The sequence below is a fragment of the Balaenoptera musculus genome, chromosome 5, assembly GCF_009873245.2.
Source record: "Balaenoptera musculus isolate JJ_BM4_2016_0621 chromosome 5, mBalMus1.pri.v3, whole genome shotgun sequence".
In the NCBI taxonomy this organism is placed as follows: Eukaryota; Metazoa; Chordata; class Mammalia; order Artiodactyla; family Balaenopteridae; genus Balaenoptera; species Balaenoptera musculus.
In genome coordinates this window covers 77565785-77586726 of record NC_045789.1, presented here as the reverse complement: position 1 = coordinate 77586726, position 20942 = coordinate 77565785, and the positions used below count along the sequence as shown (strand labels likewise).

Genomic DNA, 20942 nt, shown 5'->3' with positions numbered 1-20942 from the left:
CAGATTCTCAACCACTGCGCCACCAGGGAAGCCCTCTCGGTTATTCTTGACTCTCAGAATTTCTACATAACTTTTAGGCTCCTTTCTGGGCTTACCCGTGCTTGTATCCCAGCTCCTGACCCGGTGCCTGGCGCACAGTAGGAACTGAATGAATAGCTGTTGTATGAATGGGGGTGACCTCGGGATCTTTCAGCACGCCCACTTCCACCCCTCGCTTCTATCCCGCTGCCCCCAGAGGCGCAACTGTACACTGCAAGGAGGCTGCCCCCGGCGGAGCACGTCATTTTCCTCCCGGACGCGGGTGGCTCCCGAGCCGGTTCTCTCCGCCCCGCCCCCGCCCCCGCCCCTCCCCGCCCCGCCGGAAGGGCGATCTCACCACCTCTTGAACTTGGTGGTGGCAGCGCGGGGATGGCGGCGGGGACGGGGGCTCCGGGAGGCGGCGGCCCCGGCATGGACGCCCGGCTGGACCAGGAGACGGCCCGGTGGCTGCGATGGGACAAGGTGAAGGGCGCCGGGGGGCCGGGAGTGCCCGGAGGAGGTGCAGGACCCCCTGCCCGCTCCCCGGGCGCCGCGCCGCCTTTCCTGCGGCGAGTGCAGGTGCAGGCGCTTCCTTCCTTCCCTCCCTTCCGCCCCGCGGGGCCGCGCTGGTCCCGCCGGAAGACCGAGAAGGAGGACGCGGCGGCGGCCAGGCCTCGTCGGTGTGGCTGGTTTGTGGCACATTTGAACTTTGTCCGGGAAAGGTTGTCCCGGGACAAAATCAGCCATCCGGCGGGCGGGGACTGCAGGTTCGGGAGCGGAGCAGCGAGCGGGATTGGTCTGAATGAGGCGGGCCTCAGGGGTCTTGTCTAATTGAGGCGAGCGCGCGTTCCTGCCACTCAGACCGCGGGCTCGTCCTCTGCAGTCCGCCGTGCATCCCCCACCGACCCCTATTTGTTCCCGCCTGTTCCTCAAACTCCCGGGAACTTGGCAGAGCAGCCTTCCCAGGCGCTGGGTTGCAAACGTGGATCCTTTCGGTTGGACCCGCTTGGCTTCAGGCGTTTTTCTCAGGTCTCAGACTTTGCTGAGAAGAAGGGGGAACCCCTTGAACACAGCACCCTAGCTTTTCACTCTCTTAGGTGTTGGAGCAAACAGAAGCAGGGACCGAGCTCCGGACATCACTCCCTGTCTCCTTTCTAACCTGAGTCTCTCGTTTCCTACTTGTTACGTCGTGCACGCTGTTTGTATTCCCGGAAAGTTCCTCTCAGCTCTCTTCTGCTGAACTTGTTTCTCATGTCGTTACTTATGTTTCAGGCCTGAACTTAAATGTGGCTTATGTAGAGAGGGCTTCCCTGGCTTCCAAGGGTAAATTATTTCTCTCTAATACTCTCCCTAAACAGACTGTTGTTTTCCCTCATAGCTCTTAGCGATTGGCCGAAAACAAAAACACTTGCTTGTGGGTATATTTGTTACTGGGCCCCAGCAAATCATATAGTCGGTGCTGCTCACTCATTCACGAACTTCCATGGTCCATAGTCCTGCACAGTGCACTACTGTGCACTGAAATAGTAGAGACCTGAAATATTTGAGTCAGTGAGGAAGATTTCAAGCCCTTTCTGCAGGGGCCAGGACTTCCTCTTCACCCTCGGGCCCCCCACTTCACAGGAAATGCCAGCACATCCTGTTTCTGGATGCTATTGGCAACTCCTTGGGTGGTTTTTCTTTGTAATTCTTGTGAATTCTTTAGCCGAGGAAAAGGTCTCCATTTCTGATAACTCACTAACTGGCAGTGAGTAGAAATCTTTTGAAGCCATAGTTGGTAATGAATTAGTTTCATAAAACTTTCCCTTTGAAGAAATAAAAACCCAATTTCCACAAAATGTTGTATCTTTGTATACAGAGAGAGTGCCACACTGGATAGAGGTGAGGGGGTGTTGTCCTTTTCATCTTTTTGCTACCACTCCTCTTGTTCTTTCCTCTCTTAATTTCTCCTTTGGCTTGAGACAGGCACCCAGAGGGAACTTCCCGCCAGCTAAAAGCATTGCAGCCCTGTGGTCTGATTGCCCCAAGGGTGGCGGGGCACCAGCAGGTACCCTCTGAGCATTTCCACTGTGCCTCCATCCCTGTTCCTCTGGTTGCTGACAAATGTGTCACTGCCACGTATGACTCTGATCTCTGCTGACCTCTTGATTTTTTTATTCTTATCTTTCTGCCTCCTTTGGTTTCTCTCAAGCTATTCGGTCTTTTATAGATATCAAAGGCCAATTAGGATTTTCCAAATCTACACTGTGAATGAAAGAATCACCGGATATTGGGTGTGACCTTGAAGTCTCTGTTTTCTCATTTACTCAGCAATTATTTATTGAACCTCTTTTACATTGCAGATCTGAGCCCTAACTTGCAGGCACCTAACAATCTGATAGGTCAGATTGTGCTCTGTGGTCAGTGGCTATTGCTTTTAACCAAAAAGGTGGGCTTTTACTTGTTTCCTCTTGAATCTGGAACAATCTGAAAATGTGGGCTTAATTCCAAAAGGCGGCATTTTATTGCAGTAGCATTTCAAAGTTTCATTATGTGGCCATATTTTGCCTGCATGGTCATCCACTGCGGTGATTACTGTAAGATAGAATATAAAGTACTTACTCTTTGTTACCCTGAATTCTTAATTTAAAAGTTTGACATGGAATTAATGTAATTGTCATTTTTCTCCATGCTTAACATTTTCTGCAACTGTTGCTCAAAAAAAGGGCAATTTAAAATGAACTTAAATGATTCATGTGAGTGTCTGTTTGAAGCAGTTAATGTAATATGAAAGGTACTAAGTTAATGCTTACACATAACAGTTTAAGCAGGACACTTAATCTCTGAGGCTTCCCCATCTATAAAATGGGGTTTTTGTTACTTGCCTGCCTCTTATAGTCATTGCAAGATTCAAATTTGACCAGGTATGTGAAAGTATTGTACAACTTATAAAACACTACCAAAGTAAGGTTTTGATTTAAATTATATACGCTATCACTCTGGGAAAATTTGAAGACATTAGGGAAGAAAATGAACATTTGATTATTACTAGGTGCCAGATAGAAAAAGGTGTTTTACATTAATTTAATGTAAACTACCTCAAAACCACCTTGTAAGGAAGGTTATAGATTGTTCCCATTTTAGAGATGAGGAAACTGAGAATTCAAAAAGCTAAATAATCTGCCCAACAGTATAGAGTTGGTGAGTGGTGATGTTGCTGGGATTCCATTCTGAGTGTTAGATCCCAAAACCTGTATGTTCATTCCATTTCTCCAAAAGTGCTTACCTTTGTAGGAAAGAAAATAATACTTACATTATAAAGGAAAAACTATTTCCTTTTACTCACAATACTTCTGATACCAAATGTGTGAGTTTTTCACACTGTGCTAGTTTCCATTTCTCTGTGGACACCAACTGAGTGTCCAACAGTTTAACTCAGTACAGAGTTAGCACAGACCCTCCAGCTTCAGGGCTCAGTCCCACAATATTGTCCCCACTTCAGATACCCGCAAAAGTCCCAGGTTGTCACCTCTACTTCTGACCAACCAGTGATAAACCAGGGGTCTCGTGACCCCCTTCTTGGGTTTGGTAATTGGAGGACAGCTCACAGAACTCAGGAAGGCACTTTACTTACTATTACCAATTTTATTATGAAGGACACAACTCAAGAACAGCCAGCTGGAAGAGATCCATAGGGCAAAGTATAGTGGGAAGGAGTACAGAGCTTCAGTGCCACTACATAGGCATGATTGATTAAATGATTGGTGATTGAACTTAATCTCCAGCACCTCCCCTTCTTGGAAGTCAGTGGGTGGGGCTGAAAGTTCCAACCATCTAATCACTTGGTTGGTTCCCAAGAGTCACCTCATTAGGATAAACTCAGGTATGGATGAAAGGGGTTTGTTATGAATAACAAAAGATGCTCCTTTCATCCTAATCAGGAAATTTCAAGGGTTTTATGACCTCTTTGCCAGGAACTAGGAACAAAAACTAAATATATATTTCTTATTATATCACAATATCATGCATTATAATTTTTAAAAGACCAACTTCATATTTCAAATTTTAAAAGCATCAGAAAATTGAAAAGCCTATACTTGTATATGTATGCATATATATATGCTTTCCAAATACATACACATACATATATTATAATATATATATATATTTTTTTCTCCTGTAAGTTAGAATTATCGTGAGGTATTTTTTATATTTCTGATTTTTCATTATGTTATTCACCTGGCTATACCTGGTATGTACATTTCTGTTTTGCAGAATCCTTTAACTTTGGAGTCAGTGAAACAACTAATTGCAGAAGGTAATAAAGAAGAACTACAAAAATGTTTTGGGGCTCGAATGGAGTTTGGGACAGCTGGCCTCCGAGGTGCTATGGGAGCAGGAATTTCTCGTATGAATGACTTGACCATCATCCAGACTACACAGGTGCCACATTTTTATATTTCTTAGTTATTCTTAACATAGTCCGAGTGCTAAAAGATAAACTGAAGCATATTAAAAAGTTTAAGAGTTTATTTGAGCAAAAATCTATTTGAATCAGGCAATTCCAAACTGGTTAGGAGCTGCTGGGGAGAAAAAATTTTTCCTCTACGCTTACAGATTCTTTGGCTGGTCTATTAATTAAAGTGGCATAAGACAGATTAACAGGAGAAAACAAATTTAATTACATACGTATGGGAGCCCCATAAAGACAATGAGACCCAAGGGCAGGTTTAGCAGTTGAGGCTTCAAAGTGGGGAATGACAATAGAAGGACTTTTCAAATATATATATATATTTATATATACAGACATATATGCACATATGTGTGTGTATATATATGTTTTTATAGCTATATTTTTCACAGCGCAGTAGAAGAGCAGATGTTTGCTAGTTAATGTTTGCCTGCCATCCAGATAGCTCTTTCAGATTAAAAGTTATCTCTGATAATAGTTATCTTTTGGACTTCCCTGGTGGTGCAGTGGTTAAGAATCAGCCTGCCAATGCAGGGGACACAGGTTCGATCCCTGGCCCGGGAATATCCCACATGCCACAGAGCAGCCAAGCCCGTGCACTGCAACTACTGAGCCTGTACTCTAGAGCCCGTGAGCCACAACTACTGAGCCTTCGCGCCACAACTACTGAAGCCCACATGCCCTAGAACCTGCATGCTGCTACTGAAGCTTGTGTGCTCTAGGGCCCGTGTGCCATAACTGCTGAGCCTGCGTGCTGCAACTACTGAAGCCCACATGCCTAGAGCCTGTGCTCTGCAACAAGAGGAGCCACCACAGTGAGAAGCCCGCACACCGCAGAGAAGAGTAGCCCCTGCTCGCCACAACTAGAGAAAGCCCATGCGCAGCAATGAAGACCCAACGCAGCCAAAAATAAAAATAAAATTAAAAAAAAAAAGTTCCCTTTCTGGATCAGGCTCCATATCTAAATTCTTCTAGGTAGTTAAGGAAGAGGTGAAAGTTTTTCTTCAACCTGCTGGGTCTTGATTGCCTTCATTTCAAAATGATCCACATGCCAGAGTGACATGTTTTGGGGTCACGTATTCTGCTCCCCCTCCGAGCGCTCCACTAACAAGAACTAGGGGAAAGACTAATAGAGAAGAGGCAGAAGCAAAGCAAGGAAATTAATAGATTGGCTGTAGCTCAAGCGGGTGCCATATTTGGGAAAGCCTTGCTGGCTGTCCTTAAGTTGCGATTTCTTAACCTTGGGGTTTTTACAGGGTTAGGTTTTGGCTTGCTGAGTAGGCTCCTAAGGCATTAAAACCATCTCAGTCCAATGGCCTCCTTGTTTAATTAATTTAACTCCAGGCTCCTTTTGTATTTGACAGACCTAATTTGTTTCAATTATGGATGAGTCTTGTGGGTTTGCCTAGGCACAGGGAATCACACGTTTACTCCATAAAGTTAAGCTTGCACAGTCAGCTGAAGCAGTACCTTTTCAAACTCATGCAGCAATTCATTCATTCGTTCATTTATTCATTCAACAGAGATTTATTGGGTGCCAGGCATCAGGGATATAATAATGACTGAAACAGACAGATTTCCTCATGGAGCTTTCATTCCGGTGCCAATCCACTAACTAAGCTGACCGACTCCTGTGTTCTTATAATGTTATGGTTGTGCAGATGCAAGCATTGAAAAGCTTTTCTAACTGCCAGAATAACCAAGAGTTATTCGTTCTATTTAGTTTTAATTTACACCATAGGTGGAAATTATTGCTGAGTTCCCTTGCCTTCATTTGTGAATTTTACTCTTAGAGTCCAGACCCAACTTTTAGGAATAAAGATGAAGCCTTTGATAAAACAGCTGATGCTGAGTGTCGAGAGTTCTGTTTATGAGGGAAATGAAGTGGAACAGATTGTTCTGTTTCTTCAACTGCTTAGACTTGTTAAAATTGAAGGTCACTTTAATTCCAGGAAAGAAGACATTGGGAAAATTGACTACTGGTGATTACGTGTACTTTACATGTACCTCCCAACATAAAGGCAGAGTTGGGCATGTTCTGACAAAACCCTAAGACGGAACTCTTGCATAAGGGTACAGAGTTGCCATGGGAACACACTACTGTTAAGCAGTAGGGCTCCCTAGATCTTTCTGGAGGGAAGGCTTGGAATAAAGTGAGCCTGGGAATCCTGTTCTAGTTTATGGATAACATGGGATCATGTTGATGGATAAGGTCGCCCTCTGCTCTGGTCACTAGAGCATACAACAAATCACCCAAAACATAGTAGTCTTAAACAACAACCACATTTATTTTGCTCACAGATCTGTAATGTGGGTGGAGCTCAGTGGGGACACCTCACCTCTGCTGCATTTGGCATCATGTGGGCCAGCTTGGAGCCTGGAGTCATCTGAAAACTCCGTGCTTGCTGGTCTCTGGTGGGAACTCTCATCCTATTGGTGCCCCCAAATTCATCTGGTTGTATTTAAGAAGTAGATGCATGTGAGTCAAGAACGACCCACTAGGAAACAGGATAGAGACTAGAGGGAAATTTTTGTACTGTTTGCCTCATTGACAGAGGTTATAGTTTCCTTTTAGGTTACTTAACTGAGCCATTACACATCAGTGATAGAGAACTCATTGTCTTCTGAATTAGCCATTCTGTCTTTGGATCGTTCTCATTAAAGAATGGTTTCTTTATTTTGAGCCAAATCTATCTTTCTGTAGCTTTTACATATTGGTCATAGTTTGACCTTTTGAAGGTATATAAAGTTTGTTTCTTACACTCTATGATAATATTTCCATCCCTCAGTGAGTCTCTTCTCAGGAAAAAGCATGCCCCCTTCCCTTAGCCATGCTCTCAGGTCCTCAGCCTCAGCAGGCCCCAGAGTTTTTTACAGCAGTTTGGAGATGATAGGGACTTTAGACTAAGGCTGAATGGTTTTTTGCCCCCCTTGAACACTGGGGCCACACACAGGGGTCGACCTGGGCCAGGGAGAGAATGCTGTCACTGTTGTAAGCCTTAGAGTGTGAGCCTCTGTGTACCCTCAGGGGACCCCACAGAACCAGTACACATGTGTTCTTATTACCTCGTATCCCTCAACCTCAGAAGATATGCCCAATGCAGTATTTTTGCACAAGAAAAACTGGAGGCTTTCTAAATTGGCATCACTCTGGCAACGAAGCTGTGAAGTATTGCCCTACCAAAAATAAGAGTTACAATTAACTTTTTATAAGACTTCCTTCAATCAAAGTGAAATAAGTAGTATGAACCATCATTATAATCCAATCAACCAGAGTTCTTTTTGTTCTGTAATAAAACCTATTTTGTCCAGTAATCTAAACCTCTTGAATTCAAAGTTCACTGTTTTCTAATCTTCCATATTTCAGACTGATGTGATGTTATTGCACCCACTAAGATGCAGGAATTGTGTGTTCCACCATTTCTAGGCAGGTGGGAATAGCCCAAACTCTGCACAATTTTAATTTGTATAATGGTGGACTGATAGAGCCTCCTTAAGACCTACCTGCTTGAAAACAATATCACAAGCAGAACAAGTTTAGATCAGTTAACTGTGGAAATCTTAACTGTCGAATTTCTTTTACCTACTGATGTACAGGGCAGGTGGAAATGTCTGAAACACCTCCCTGTCCTCAGACATTTTAGGCTAGTGTAAAATGAATACAGGCTTTGAAGAAAAATGACAGTAAAAATAATGCTCATAACAGCAAACACATAGTGCTTCCTTGGTGTCGGATTCTCAGCACTTGGCATGTTTTAACTCATTTAGCCCTCATACAGCCCTTTGAAGTAGGTACTATTGTTATTCCCATTTTACAGAAGAGGAAACTGAGGCACTGAGAGATTAAGGAACTGGTCATTTGCTCGTAGGTGGGGGTAGAGTACAAGCCCACAGAGTCTGTGTGCTTTTAACCCAGCACTGAACCACCTCTAACCAGACCCAGGCACAAATCTAGGCTCTGCTATTCGTGTATCTGAAACTGGGCAAGTCACCGAGCCTCTCTGAGTTCTAGCTTTTCCATCTGTAAAATGGGGTTTCTTGGCCAAGTTGATCTGGGATTAGTGATAATAAATACTAAGTGTCTAACATATTACCTGATACATACAGATAGAAAATAAATACAGCTGTTATTTTCCTATTGTTCAGTATATATATAATATATATATAGTGTGTGTGTTAAAACATATAGTATACTCTTTGAATCCATGGGGTATTTTTTAGGGATTTTGTAGATACCTGGAAAAACAATTCAGTGACCTTAAGCAAAGAGGTGTTGTGATCAGCTATGATGCTCGAGCCCATCCAGCAAGTGGAGGCAGCAGCAGAAGGTATGTAAAGATATTTCGGAAACTATTTTTTTGTAGTGTATTTTGTAGTTTTAGGTGTAATCACCATTTCAATATGTTGACTTTAGATATGTTTGTCAGCTACATTGCTTAACTATAAAACTGATGGGTAGATTCTTTTGCAACTTTTAAGAATTCTGGTTTTATGTTTGGGTTAAGAAGATAAAATTATTTAGACAATTTAGAACTTATTACCTATCTAAGGTAATTTTTTTAACTGGCAATATTATTTCTCCCTCTCACTTTCTTCCTTTTATGTAAATTTTTTTTCTTCCACTATTTATAAGCCTCATGAGCTCCTTCCCATTCTTAAATGCCCATTGCAAGCTGCATTCTTGTAACATTCCCAAACCAATGAGACTGTCTTATGTAGCTGTAGGCAGATGATGATGGTGATGGTGGTGATGGCGGTGGTGGTGGTGGTGGTGGTGATAGAATCATTTGAGTGCTGAATGTGAGTTAGGCACCTAAGTACTCACTCATTTAGCCCTCACCAAACCTGTAAAGTATGTACTTTTATCTCTTTGCTCTAATATCATAAAGTGAGAGAAGGCAACACAATTTTAAACATAAAGAGGCTGACACCAGGGGTCAGCAAACTGTTTCTCTAAAGGGCAAATAGTAAATATCTTACACATTGTGGGCTGCACAGTCTCTGTCACAACCACTCAGCTCTGCCATGTAGCATAAAAACAGCCATGGGGCTTCCCTGGTGGCGCAGTGGTTGAGAGTCTGCCTGCCAATGCAGGGGACACGGGTTCGAGCCCTGGCCTGGGAGGATCCCACATGCCGCGGAGCGGCTGGGCCCGTGAGCCACAATTGCTGAGCCTGCGCGTCTGGAGCCTGTGCTCCGCAGCAGGAGGGGCCGCGATGGTGAGAGGCCCGCGCACCGCGATGAGGAGCGGCCCCCGCTTGCCACAACTGGGGAAAGCCCTTGCACAGAAATGAAGACCTAACACAGCCATAAATAAATAAATAAATAAATAAATAAATAAAAAACAACAACAACAAAAAAAAAACAGCCATGAACAATTCATGACTGAATGGGCATGGCAGTGTTCCAGTAAAACTTTATTTACAAAATGGGCTGGAGTTTGCCAATCACTGCTCTTAATCACGTTATATGACCCTCTTTTTTTCTTGAACACTTCCTCTATTATGTTGAATTTTTTTAATCTTTCCAGAGTATAAATATTAGTAGTTTCTTAGATTGGAAGAACATGCCAATGTTTAATATTAGTGAAAAGTCTCATAACTTTACAGTGCTGGATAAATTCATAGAGTCCTAATCTTTGCTTCTCGGTAGCTTCTAGTCTAAGAGAGAAACATTAATGGGAACAAATGTGCGGCTCTGAGGAGGGCAAAATACCAGATGACATCAGCTCCTAGGTTGAACTCAGGGTGATAGAAAATATTGGGTCTTCAGCTGCAGGCTCAAAAATGTGATTTTTGTCAATAAAGCAAGAGAGAAGCTGTATCTCTCAAGGACTGATGCTTATGAACTACATTCACAAGAGAGTAATGTAGTATAAACCTCAGAACATCCGTTTGTCAATTTCAGTTAGTGGATTTACAGTGAGAATTACATCATAAGCATGCTTTACCAGCAGGTCAGACCCTCCGGTCAAAGCATGCACAGTGCATATATGTGGCTAACTGCCTGTTTAGCTTCTCAGATTTCTTCTCCTTAGACTGACTACCCTGCTTCAGGTTGACACATCTTTCATATATGTTAGCATTGTCAATTAAGGTGCAGCTGTTTCTTGCTCTGGCCTTGGGGCCATATCAGTTCCTTAAAGTGACCGATGTTACTGATTCTATTTTTTTATGGTTCCAGTCTCAGAGTTTGATAGAATGGAATGGAGTGGAGCTCAGGGTCGCTGTCTATCACCGACAGCAAGCAAGATATTTAGAGGTTGTAACAATTACTAACCAGTGTATGGTAAAACACTCATGATGAGGAAATGGACATTTTCTTTTTCTTTTTTTTTTTAACTTACTTATTTATTTTATTTATTTATTTTTGGCTGCGGTGGGTCTTCGTTGCTGCGCACAGGCTTTCTCTAGTTGTGGCGAGCGGGGGCTACTCTTCATTGCGGTGTGCGGGCTTCTTATTACAGTGGCTTCTCTTGTTGCAGAGCACGGGCTCTAGGCACGCGGGCTTCCGTAGTTGTGGCTCGCGGGCTCTAGAGCGCAGGCTCAGTAGTTGTGGCGAACGGGCTTAGTTGCTCTGTGGCATGTGGGATCTTCCCGGACCAGGGCTCGAACCCGTGTCCCCTGCATTGGCAGGCGGATTCTTAACCACTGTGCCACCAGGGAAGCCCAACGTTTTCTTAAAGAGTCGGAAACTATTGCAGTCTCAGAATTTTACCTAAGGAAATGTTGATTAGTTCTTTAATCTTCCAGTTTTAAATATCTGTTGGGGAACATAAGCAATAACTGTTAAGTATATGCAGAGAACACACTGAATCTTTTTTCTTGCACATTTGTAACTTAATTCATATATATCATGTATATATCGTAGGTATGTTGAGTGTCTCCTTTGCCAGCTTTAAGAAAGTGCCTTTAAAGTCAGCCTGAACACATGCTACACATTTCATGAGGGTAAAAGTGACTTCATTACCTTCTAGTGAATACAGTGTGGATTTAATTCAGGTTTTTAGTTAAGTTGTTTTTGCTAAATTTCGTTATTTTTATGACTTTCCCCTATGTAGAGGTATTTTTTTTAATTGTCAAAATCATTTTCGTATTACTATTGATCCTAGGAATTTTAACGCTTGAGTTGTTAAAGATCTCCTCTTTTTGCCCCAGCCAGCTCCCGAAATAGTGTTCCATGAAGTTAGTGCTCAAGAACTATTTGGGAGAATGATCAAATATTTTGTTTGTTTAGTCCTGTAATAGTGTGGTGGTGTTCATTGGAAGTAAATTGCTCAGTTATTGTGATGAAGTACTTTACTCCATGCATGAAGAAAGACCCAGTGCCATGTTCTATGTCCTGCCCAAAGCCAGGTGCTGTGGAAATTGAGAAATATGTCAAAGTGTCAAAGATTTAAGTCTTCTTCTAAGGGCTGAATGGAGCCAAGATGTATATATGTCATATATATGTCCTATGCATATATGTGTTACACGTATATCACATACACACACACACCCATGTGCCGTATGTTTTGTAGAGGACAACATCGAATCAAGTACGAGTCTTCAGGGCATATACTGGATAGTGACAGCTTTAGACTCGGGTTTCTCTGTCCCTGCACGGTTGCCAGGTGACTTGGTCCTGGGCCAGATAACTCTTTGTTGTGGGCACTGCCCTGTGCATTGTGGGATGATTAACAGCATACCTGGCCTCCGTCCACTAGCTGCCACTAGCGCTCTACCCTGGTGACAACCAAAAATGTCTCCAGACGATTCAATTGTCCCATGGGGACAGCATCGCCCTCCGCTGAGACCCCCTGAGATGGAGGAGAGCTGAGAGACTTGGGTGCAGCCCTGGGTCCGCCGCTGAGTGGCTCGTGGACATGGGACAAGTCATATGTCCTTTCTTGGCTTTAGTCCCATTTCTGTAAAACAAAGGGGTGGAGTGAGATGACTCCTAAGGTTCCTCCAGCCTTAATGTTCTCCGCCAGCAGAAGTATAATAAACGTCTTCTTCGATCTGGCTGCCGCTCTCAGTCTAAAGAAATGGTTGAACCTTCATTTCCTTCTTTATCGTCACCCACGGTCCTGATGGCTCTACTTTCCTTTTCTCCCCCATCGCTCTGCATTTCCAGATTCGCCCGACTTGCTGCAACTACGTTTATCAGCCAGGGGATTCCTGTGTACCTCTTTTCTGATATAACCCCAACCCCCTTTGTGGTAAGTAACTCTTTCCTCTTGTAATTTCCTATCATGGAGTCAGAGATGGGACATGGCTGAGTTTCACAGTCTTCAGTGCTCTTGGGATTCAGGTGTTTGAAAGATAGAAGGGCTCCTTGCCTTTTATCAGGAATTCTCCCTCCTCTCCAGGAATGTTCCTCCCACATCCTAGTAATATTCTCTGGTATTCAACTTTTGATTCATCAGAACTGATTTTTTTTAATGCAATTTTTCTTTTACTTGCATTTGAAGGATATTTTAGCTAGGTAGCAAAATGTCTTTTGTTTGTTTGTCTGTCTGTTTGCTTTTTAATTTGGTTTGTATTCTTTTTTCCCAGCTATCCCAATTAGGAAACTTCTTGGGTCTAAATCTGAATTCAACTCAAACCATGTCCTATCGTGAAAATTTTTGACAAGTTGGTGCACCAACTTTTTATATAAATGTTTCGTTCTAAATCCTATTCATGGCCAGTATAAGAAGCATACTTGGCATGTTTTAGTAAGATTTTTATCAAATTCTTATTGTGGCAGAATCTAAAGAAAAGGACAATAGGGACTGTGACAGCTGTTGCTTTTAAGTAGATAGAACTGTTAAAGAGTGGAGCCAGATGCTAAGCATAAATGTTTTTAGATACTAAACCAAAAACATGGTTTGAATGCAGTTAGTTCCATCAAGTAGAAACGAGAGTGTGTAAATAAAAAAGTAAGCTCCACTAGCTTTGTGTTTACTGTCTCTAGTGCACCGACAGGTAGGTGTAGCGCCTCCTAGATTGTAAATATCCCAGTAGGCACTCAATGTCACATCCAGATGTGGTTCAGATTTTATTGTTTGATGGAAAAATTGCAATGTGTTCAAGCATCATTGGTCTTCTGTACTATATAAGTGTTGATAGCTATTACTTTTATATCAGACATGAATTAAATGAGTGTCTCATGGTCATTTGCCCAAGTGGTGGAGTGATTCTCCCTTTTTCTTTGCTCCAGGAAACCTGGGGACTGTGAGATAACTCCTAGGGGGGGACAAGTGACCACAGTGATTCTTGGTGGGAGGGTGGAAGCGGATGGGCAGGTAGAATCTCAGGATGCCTGTGTAGAGTAAATCTCATGTGCAGCCACGGGGCGCATAAGCCTACCCTCTCCCCACTTGGGGAAGTAGTCTTGTAAAGATGGGAGCTAAGTAGAGATGTAAGAGAGGGATAATCAGACCCGGAGTGGGAGATAAATGACAAGCTGTGAGAGCTCTCTCCATTTCTCCCACATTTTCCTCAACCTTTTCCTTAAAAGCAAATCAGGGGAAGAAGAGCAGAGGAAGCAGTTGGAGGGAATAAACTGAATCCATAAGCTGCTGTCCCAAGCAGAAGGCTTAAAAGAATGCGCAGTGGAGAATCAGACCATCATATTGTGTGGAGAGCTTTCTAGCTCTACCAAGGAGAAGACAGAATAAGAAGACACCTAGGAAAATACTCACCTTTCTTATTTGAATTTTGAGCAGTGAGTTAGTTCTAAAGATAGTCAGAGTGTACTGCTTGGATGTGGCACAAAAATATTGTATGACACAATATGATGTTTATATATGCTGTTTATTAAAAGGGAACATGGTTCAATATATGATAGACCTTTTAAGTATATCTAATTTTTTGTTTAAAACTGTTCTCCTTTCCTACTGTATTACAGCCCTACACAGTATCACATTTGAAACTTTGTGCTGGAATCATGATAACTGCCTCTCACAATCCAAAGCAGGATAATGGTTACAAGGTATTTTTATTTTTCTCTCCACACTTATGTCCTTCTGTATGAATCCTGTGCCTTTATGGTTTGGGAGCACAGGGAATGAACTGTAAACCATCTGGATATGTTCCTGCATTCTCCAGGTCTATTGGGATAACGGGGCTCAGATCATCTCTCCTCATGATAAAGGGATTTCCCAGGCCGTTGAAGAAAATCTAGAGCCATGGCCTCAAGCTTGGGACGATTCTGTGATCAATGGCAGTCCACTCTTTCATGACCCAAGTGCTTCCATCAATAAGGACTACTTTGAAGACCTTAAAAAGTACTGTTTTCACAGGTAAATGGATTTAGCCAAATTCTGTTTTCATTAAATTTTCTCCTCAGTTGGTACATATACTGTAGCTGCATCTGACTTTAGAGGCTATAGCTGAGGGGCTGGCAGCTTTTCTTAGAAAGATAGATAGCAAATGTTTTGGGCTGTGTGAGCCACTGTGTTAACAACTACCCAACTCTGCTGTTGTAGGAGAGCAGCCATGGATGATACAGAAATGAACGCATGCAAACATAGCTGTGTTCCAAAAAATGTTACCTACAAAAGTGGGTGGCTGGCCCACAGGCCACGGCTGCTAACCTCTGTTGTGGATTCATGTATATGTATATGTGTATATACATATATATGCATATATTTGTGTGTGTGTGTGTGTGTGTGTGCACAGGTGTATTCATAAGATACATTGCAGGCATCAGAATTATATATGCATTTACAGAGTTGATAACGGTTAACAAATTGCTCTCCAGAAGTGTTACACCAGCTGAGATTCCCACCAACAGTATGTGATAATAGTATATGATCCACACATTCTTACCTATACTAAGTATTAAATTTCTCCTCTTTCCCAGTTTGCTGCCTGAAAGTAATACCTAACTTTATTTGCATTCTTTAATTATGAATATTTTTAGTATTTATTTAACCTATATTTTTCTGTGTATTTGTTCCTCTTTTGCATTTGTAAAACCTCTTCGCTTGTACAGAAAACTAGACTTCATTTATTTCAAATATTGTTTTCCCTTCTGTTGTTACCTTTGGACTTTTCCATTGAAACTTTTAATTTCTGATTCCTGGGTTTTGTGTCACTATAGATAGATTTCACTATACCAAGATTATTTTTTAAAAAAAGCACAACTCTTGTTTTGCTTTGGCTTTCATGTCTACATTTTGCAATGTTTAAGTCTTTTGAGTTGTTGGTGATTTTTAATTTTGTATGAAGCATGAAGTAGGAAAGCAGATTAGGTTCTTTCTAAAAAGTTGCAATTGTAACAACATATTAAACTAAAGAATCTCTTTTTCTTTGACTGATTGGAAATATCACCTTTAATCTAACAATTTCTAACATGATATATGAGTGCTTATTATGTATCAGATAACTGCTACAGTCCCTTCACTTGTACTAATTAATTTAATCTCATTTTAATCATCACAGTAATGCTGAGGGTAGGTTCTAGTGTATTGCCATCTTATAGATGAGAAAACTGTGACACAGAGAGGTTAAGAAGATAACCAATAGTCACACAGCTTATAAGTGGCAGAGCTCCAAGATTTAAATTTAGAGTCTGTCTCTAAATCATGTTAACCACTAAGCCTTACTACTTCTCATATATATTTCCCATTTCAAATTGGATCAACTTCTGGACTCTATTCTGTTCCTTTAATCTGCCTTTATATATCTAGGCCTAAACTGTTCTAATCGTGATAGCTTTATAATTCACTTTAATATCTAAGAGATTTTTTCCAGATTTGTTCTCACTAATCTTGCATATTTATTTTTCTAGATGCATTTTATTTTCAAGGGTATGTTTGTTTTAAACTACTACTGTCTTAAGGAAGACCTTGTGCATTTATTCATTGCCAAAAGAAGTGGGCAGTAACCTAAGAATCTAGCAGTCAGATCGTTGGAATTTTTTAACATCTTGTGTTTACCTTTCTATAACTTATGCTGTTAATTTTTTTCCTTTTTTTTTAAGGTATGTTAATATTTTATTCATCTTCAAATTGGTTATAAATCATGCATCCTTGTCCAACACCTCCTATGGCTATGGTGTTGCTGCCCTTTCCCCTACAGATTAAGGCTTTTGTCCTATAGTGGGGATGGGAGAGAAACATATGGGTGGAGTTTTGTGTCCCTTCCATGGTGGTGGATGTTCACTTCCCCGCAGCCTGGATCACAAGAGATGCTTTCTTTTTTTTGTTTGTTTGTTTTTTTTTGTTGTTGTTTTTTTTTAAGAGATGCTTTCTTAAGGATTCTCCCCAGGCTTGGGGTCTGGAGAGAAATCTGCTGTTAATTTTGATGTTCATTTTTATTCTACATTAAGTCCCTAGATCAGGGCACTTTGCCAAACAGGATTGTTACTTGACAAAGAAAATGTTTTATTTTTTATGCATCCATGTATGGGATGTTCCATCACATTGTGTTAAAAAGGACACTTTGAAACGTGTGAAGCTAGTAAAGAGTATTTACTGGCACTGCCATGGGTGGGTACTGCCACTGGGCCAGCTGTGAAAGCTGTAGCATGAAATAAAATCCAAAAGTAAGTAAATTTGTGGAAAATAACTACAGAGTAAAATTTAAAACTTGAATGTGTTGGGGGAGGGTGTATGTTTGAAAGAGAGTGAATAAGTTTTCTTTTTTTAATGGAATTAGAAAGATACTCAGTTGTCTTATACATTCTTATTACTTTGATACCTTACATCCTTAGGAATCTGGTTCCTTGATATTTTGCAGTCCTTCCAGTTTTGAGAGCCATATTTGCATATTTTATCATTCTCCATGTGTCTGTTTCTAGGGCCGTGAACAGGGAGACCAAGGTGAAGTTTGTGCACACCTCCGTCCATGGCGTGGGTCACAGCTTCGTGCAGTCGGCTTTCAAGGCTTTTGACTTTGTTCCTCCCGAGGCTGTTCCCGAACAGAAGGATCCGGATCCTGAGTTCCCAACAGTGAAATACCCAAATCCTGAAGAGGGTAAAGGGGTCTTGGTAACCTGATTTTTTTTTTTAATTATAAAATTTACCTTGAATATAATTCAAAACTATTACTATTGAGTAAAATGTTTTTATGCATTTTCATTGTACTGAACAAAAAAGTAATTTCATCATTGGAAGTATTTATATTTATTAATCATCCATTTCTTAAATTCTTTTTTTTTTTTTTTTAATTTTATTTTTGGCTGCAGTAGGTTTTCGTTGCTGCACGAGGGCTTTCTCTAGTTGCGGCGAGCGGGAGCTACTCTTTGTTGCAGTGCAGGGGTTTCTCACTGCGGTGGCTTCTCGTGTTGCGGAGCACAGGCTCTAGGCATGCGGGCTCAGTAGTTGTGGCTCGTGGGCTCTAGAGCACAGGCTCAGTAGTTGTGGCACACGGGCTTAGTTGCTCCACGGCACGTGGGATCTTCCCGGATCAGGGCTCGAACCCGTGTCCCCTGCATTGGCAGGTGGATTCTTAACCACTGGGCCACCAGGGAAGCCCAGTCATCCATTTCTTAAAGGAACTTTAAAATCAGATGTCTTAACATCAGGATGTGAGAGCTGAAATTGCTCGCAAACTTAAAACGATGCTTTACATTCAATTTAATCAATTTAATTTTAAGTTAATTTACTTTTCTTCTTAATGCCAAAAAGAAACAGTAATAGAATGGAGATTTATCACATGATTTTTATTCCTCAACTGATATTTTTCTGATACGAAGAAGTGCCATTTAAATTATGGTTCCTTTTAGTCTTTTTAAAGGTTCAGGTAACAATGGTATCCAGAGAGTCGGTTTATTTTGGTTTGTCTGTTAGGTTGATCACAGGCCCAGGCCTGGAAATACCAGTCCAGCCACACACACTGTCAGATGTGGGGCGAATGCCATGGGCACATGTGGGTCATGTGTTGATGCTCTCATTATCTGACCTTTGACTCAAGAAGTAATATGTGACCAGCCAAGACCAGCTCCAGAAATAAAATTCAGCCTCGGTTTGGGGAAAGACCTCTTTTAGTTCTTAAAGAACTGAACATTTTTAAAGACTGAAATGTGCTCAATTCTTTTTTCTTTTTTTTTAAGCATTTTTTAAAAAAATTTTATTTATTTATTTATTTATTTGGCTGCATTGGGTCTTCATTGCTGCACGCGGGCTTTCTCTAGTTGTGGTGAGCGGGGGCTACTCTTGGTTGTGGTGCGTGGGCTTCTCTTTGCGGTGGCTTCTCTTGTTGTGGAGCACGGGCTCTAGGCACGCGGGCTTCAGTAGTTGTGGCACAAGGGCTCAGTAGTTGTGGCACAAGAGCTCAGTAGTTGTGGCTCGTGGGCCCTAGAGCACAGGCTCAGTAGTTGTGGCGCACGGGCTTAGTTGCTCCACAGCATGTGGGATCTTCCCGGACCAGGACTCGAACCCGTGTCCCCTGCAGTGGCAGGCAGATTCCTAACCACTGCACCACCAGGGAAGCCCTGTGCTCAGTTCTTGATTGGAATGATCTTTTCTCTTCTTATTCTTTTTCAGACTTTGTCTTTTGCTTTGGCTGACAAAACCACGGCCAAAATCGTTTTAGCAAACGACCCAGATGCTGACAGGCTTGCTGTGGCAGAAAAGCAAGACAGGTACAATTAATTGTGATTACCTACATAATGGAAAATATAAAAGGTGACGTCTTTGGCAGTAAAATGTTTCTGGAGAGACCAGACCTATTTGGAAATATTTCCCATTCATTTTGCAAATGATCATCTCACTGAACCTCAGTCAGATCCTCTAACATAGAGCAAGTACTGATCCGGGGGCCACACGATCAGCAAGCACATTGCAGAGTAAACCAGCCCAGTATGTATTTGGAATTGAAATTACTATTTGTTATCGTCCCCCGTTTTATCATTGCTTTTATTATAATTAATGACTCAGTGCCTAATGAGGGCAGAGTACTTTGTTGCTGCCTTTACAGTTCAGCATTTGGCAAAAGGTTTGATGAGGAGCTGGACCTTCAAAGCAATGTTGAATTCAGGTTGAACAGACCAGGGAAGATGCCTGTGGGGCGCTGACGATGCTTAAGACAAGTGCGACTGTAGAGTTTGTATAGAGCAGTGGTAGGTAAGGGGGGGAAATTGAAAGCAGTTTTGGGTGTCAAACAGCCTATGTGATGTTTGGGAGATGGTGGGGTGCTGTCAAAGTGTTAGGATTTTCGATGATAACAAAACAGATTCAATTCTATATCAGGTTTTAGAAATTTAAGCTAAGGTGCTACATGCTGAAGTGTGAGGTGTACTTGTAGCCACCTACAGACAGGAACATAAGCTGCAAGCCTGTTCTCTGGTGTCCTGACTGTGTGAATACCGCACTGGATCTTAAGGAATGCTAAGCAGTCTCTCTCTCAGAATCAGCAAAGCTGAGCGGAAAATTGAGATATGCAAACTGTTATACTTGGGGGGCATCTCTTTTTTTTAATATAAATTTATTTATTTATTTTTGGCTGCATTGGGTCTTCGTTGCTTCGCAACCTTTCTCTAGTTGCTGAGAGCGGGGGCTACTCTTTGTTGCAGTGCATGGTCTTCTCATTGCGGTGCCTTCTCTTGTTGTGGAGCGCGCGCTCAGTAGTTGTGGCGCACGGGCTTAGTTGCTCCGTGGCATGTGGGATCTTCCCAGACCAGGTCTTGAACCCATGTCCCCTGCATTGGCAGGTGGATTCTTAACCACTGCAACACCAGGGAAGTCCTTGGGGGGCATCTTGACAGCATGTTTCTGTTATGTTTAAAACCAAAGCCTTTGCCGAAGACTGAGATAAAAGCATTTCTGTGTCATCGCTGATGTACTTATTTTATACACTCTTCAAAGACAGGGTGTTTGTCTAGGCGAACAGGCTGAGACACGGTAGCTGTTCGGATGTTTGTGCAATGGCAGTCGCGCTTCTGGCCTATTATTTAAACAAGAATAACAAGAACAGTCCTGCAGAGGCTACTTTGAGCCTGGTTTGGCTTAATTGTTCTGTCCTTAATTGTTATTTACAATTAAGTGATCTCTCTTGAGATCACTGCTGTGCATAAGTTGTTTTTTCTTTCAGTGGTGAATGGAGGGTGTTTTCAGGCAACGAGTTGGGGGCCCTCTTGGGCTGGTGGCTCTTTACTTCTTGGAAAGAAAAGAACCAAGATCACAGCGCCCTCAAAGACACGTATATGTTGTCCAGCACCGTCTCCTCCAAAATCCTGCAGGCCATTGCCTTAAAGGAGGGCTTTCACTTCGAGGTAAGGTGTTTGTGAGACTTGCTCTTTTCTCTTTCTTTTGCTCTGTAGAAGGTCTAAGGCATTTCTTTCTCTCTTGGATTATCCTTTTAGGAAACATTAACTGGCTTTAAGTGGATGGGAAACCGAGCCAAACAGCTAATAGACCAGGGGAAAAATGTCTTATTTGCTTTTGAAGAAGCTATTGGTAAGAGTTGATCATGATGGTGCTGGGATCAGTTAATTTATAGAATGCAAATAAATGGGCAAAGATGTGGATTTGGATTTGGGTTCAAAAGATTAGCTGTGAAAC

At 42.0% G+C, this 20942-nt stretch overlaps 1 protein-coding gene across 1 annotated transcript in view; it reads left to right on the top strand.

Annotated features, from left to right (window-relative positions):
* Positions 1–345: 345 nt before the first annotated feature.
* Positions 346–20942, top strand: part of PGM2 (phosphoglucomutase 2) — a 32752-nt gene continuing 12155 nt past the window's right edge. The window contains exons 1-10 of the mRNA XM_036853197.1: positions 346–501; positions 4273–4440; positions 8690–8796; positions 12584–12668; positions 14342–14425; positions 14542–14735; positions 17240–17429; positions 18927–19024; positions 20473–20653; positions 20744–20837. Coding sequence (XP_036709092.1) covers positions 409–501; positions 4273–4440; positions 8690–8796; positions 12584–12668; positions 14342–14425; positions 14542–14735; positions 17240–17429; positions 18927–19024; positions 20473–20653; positions 20744–20837 — 1294 coding nt within the window. The 5' untranslated portion in view covers positions 346–408. The remainder of the gene's footprint in view (positions 502–4272; positions 4441–8689; positions 8797–12583; positions 12669–14341; positions 14426–14541; positions 14736–17239; positions 17430–18926; positions 19025–20472; positions 20654–20743; positions 20838–20942) is intronic.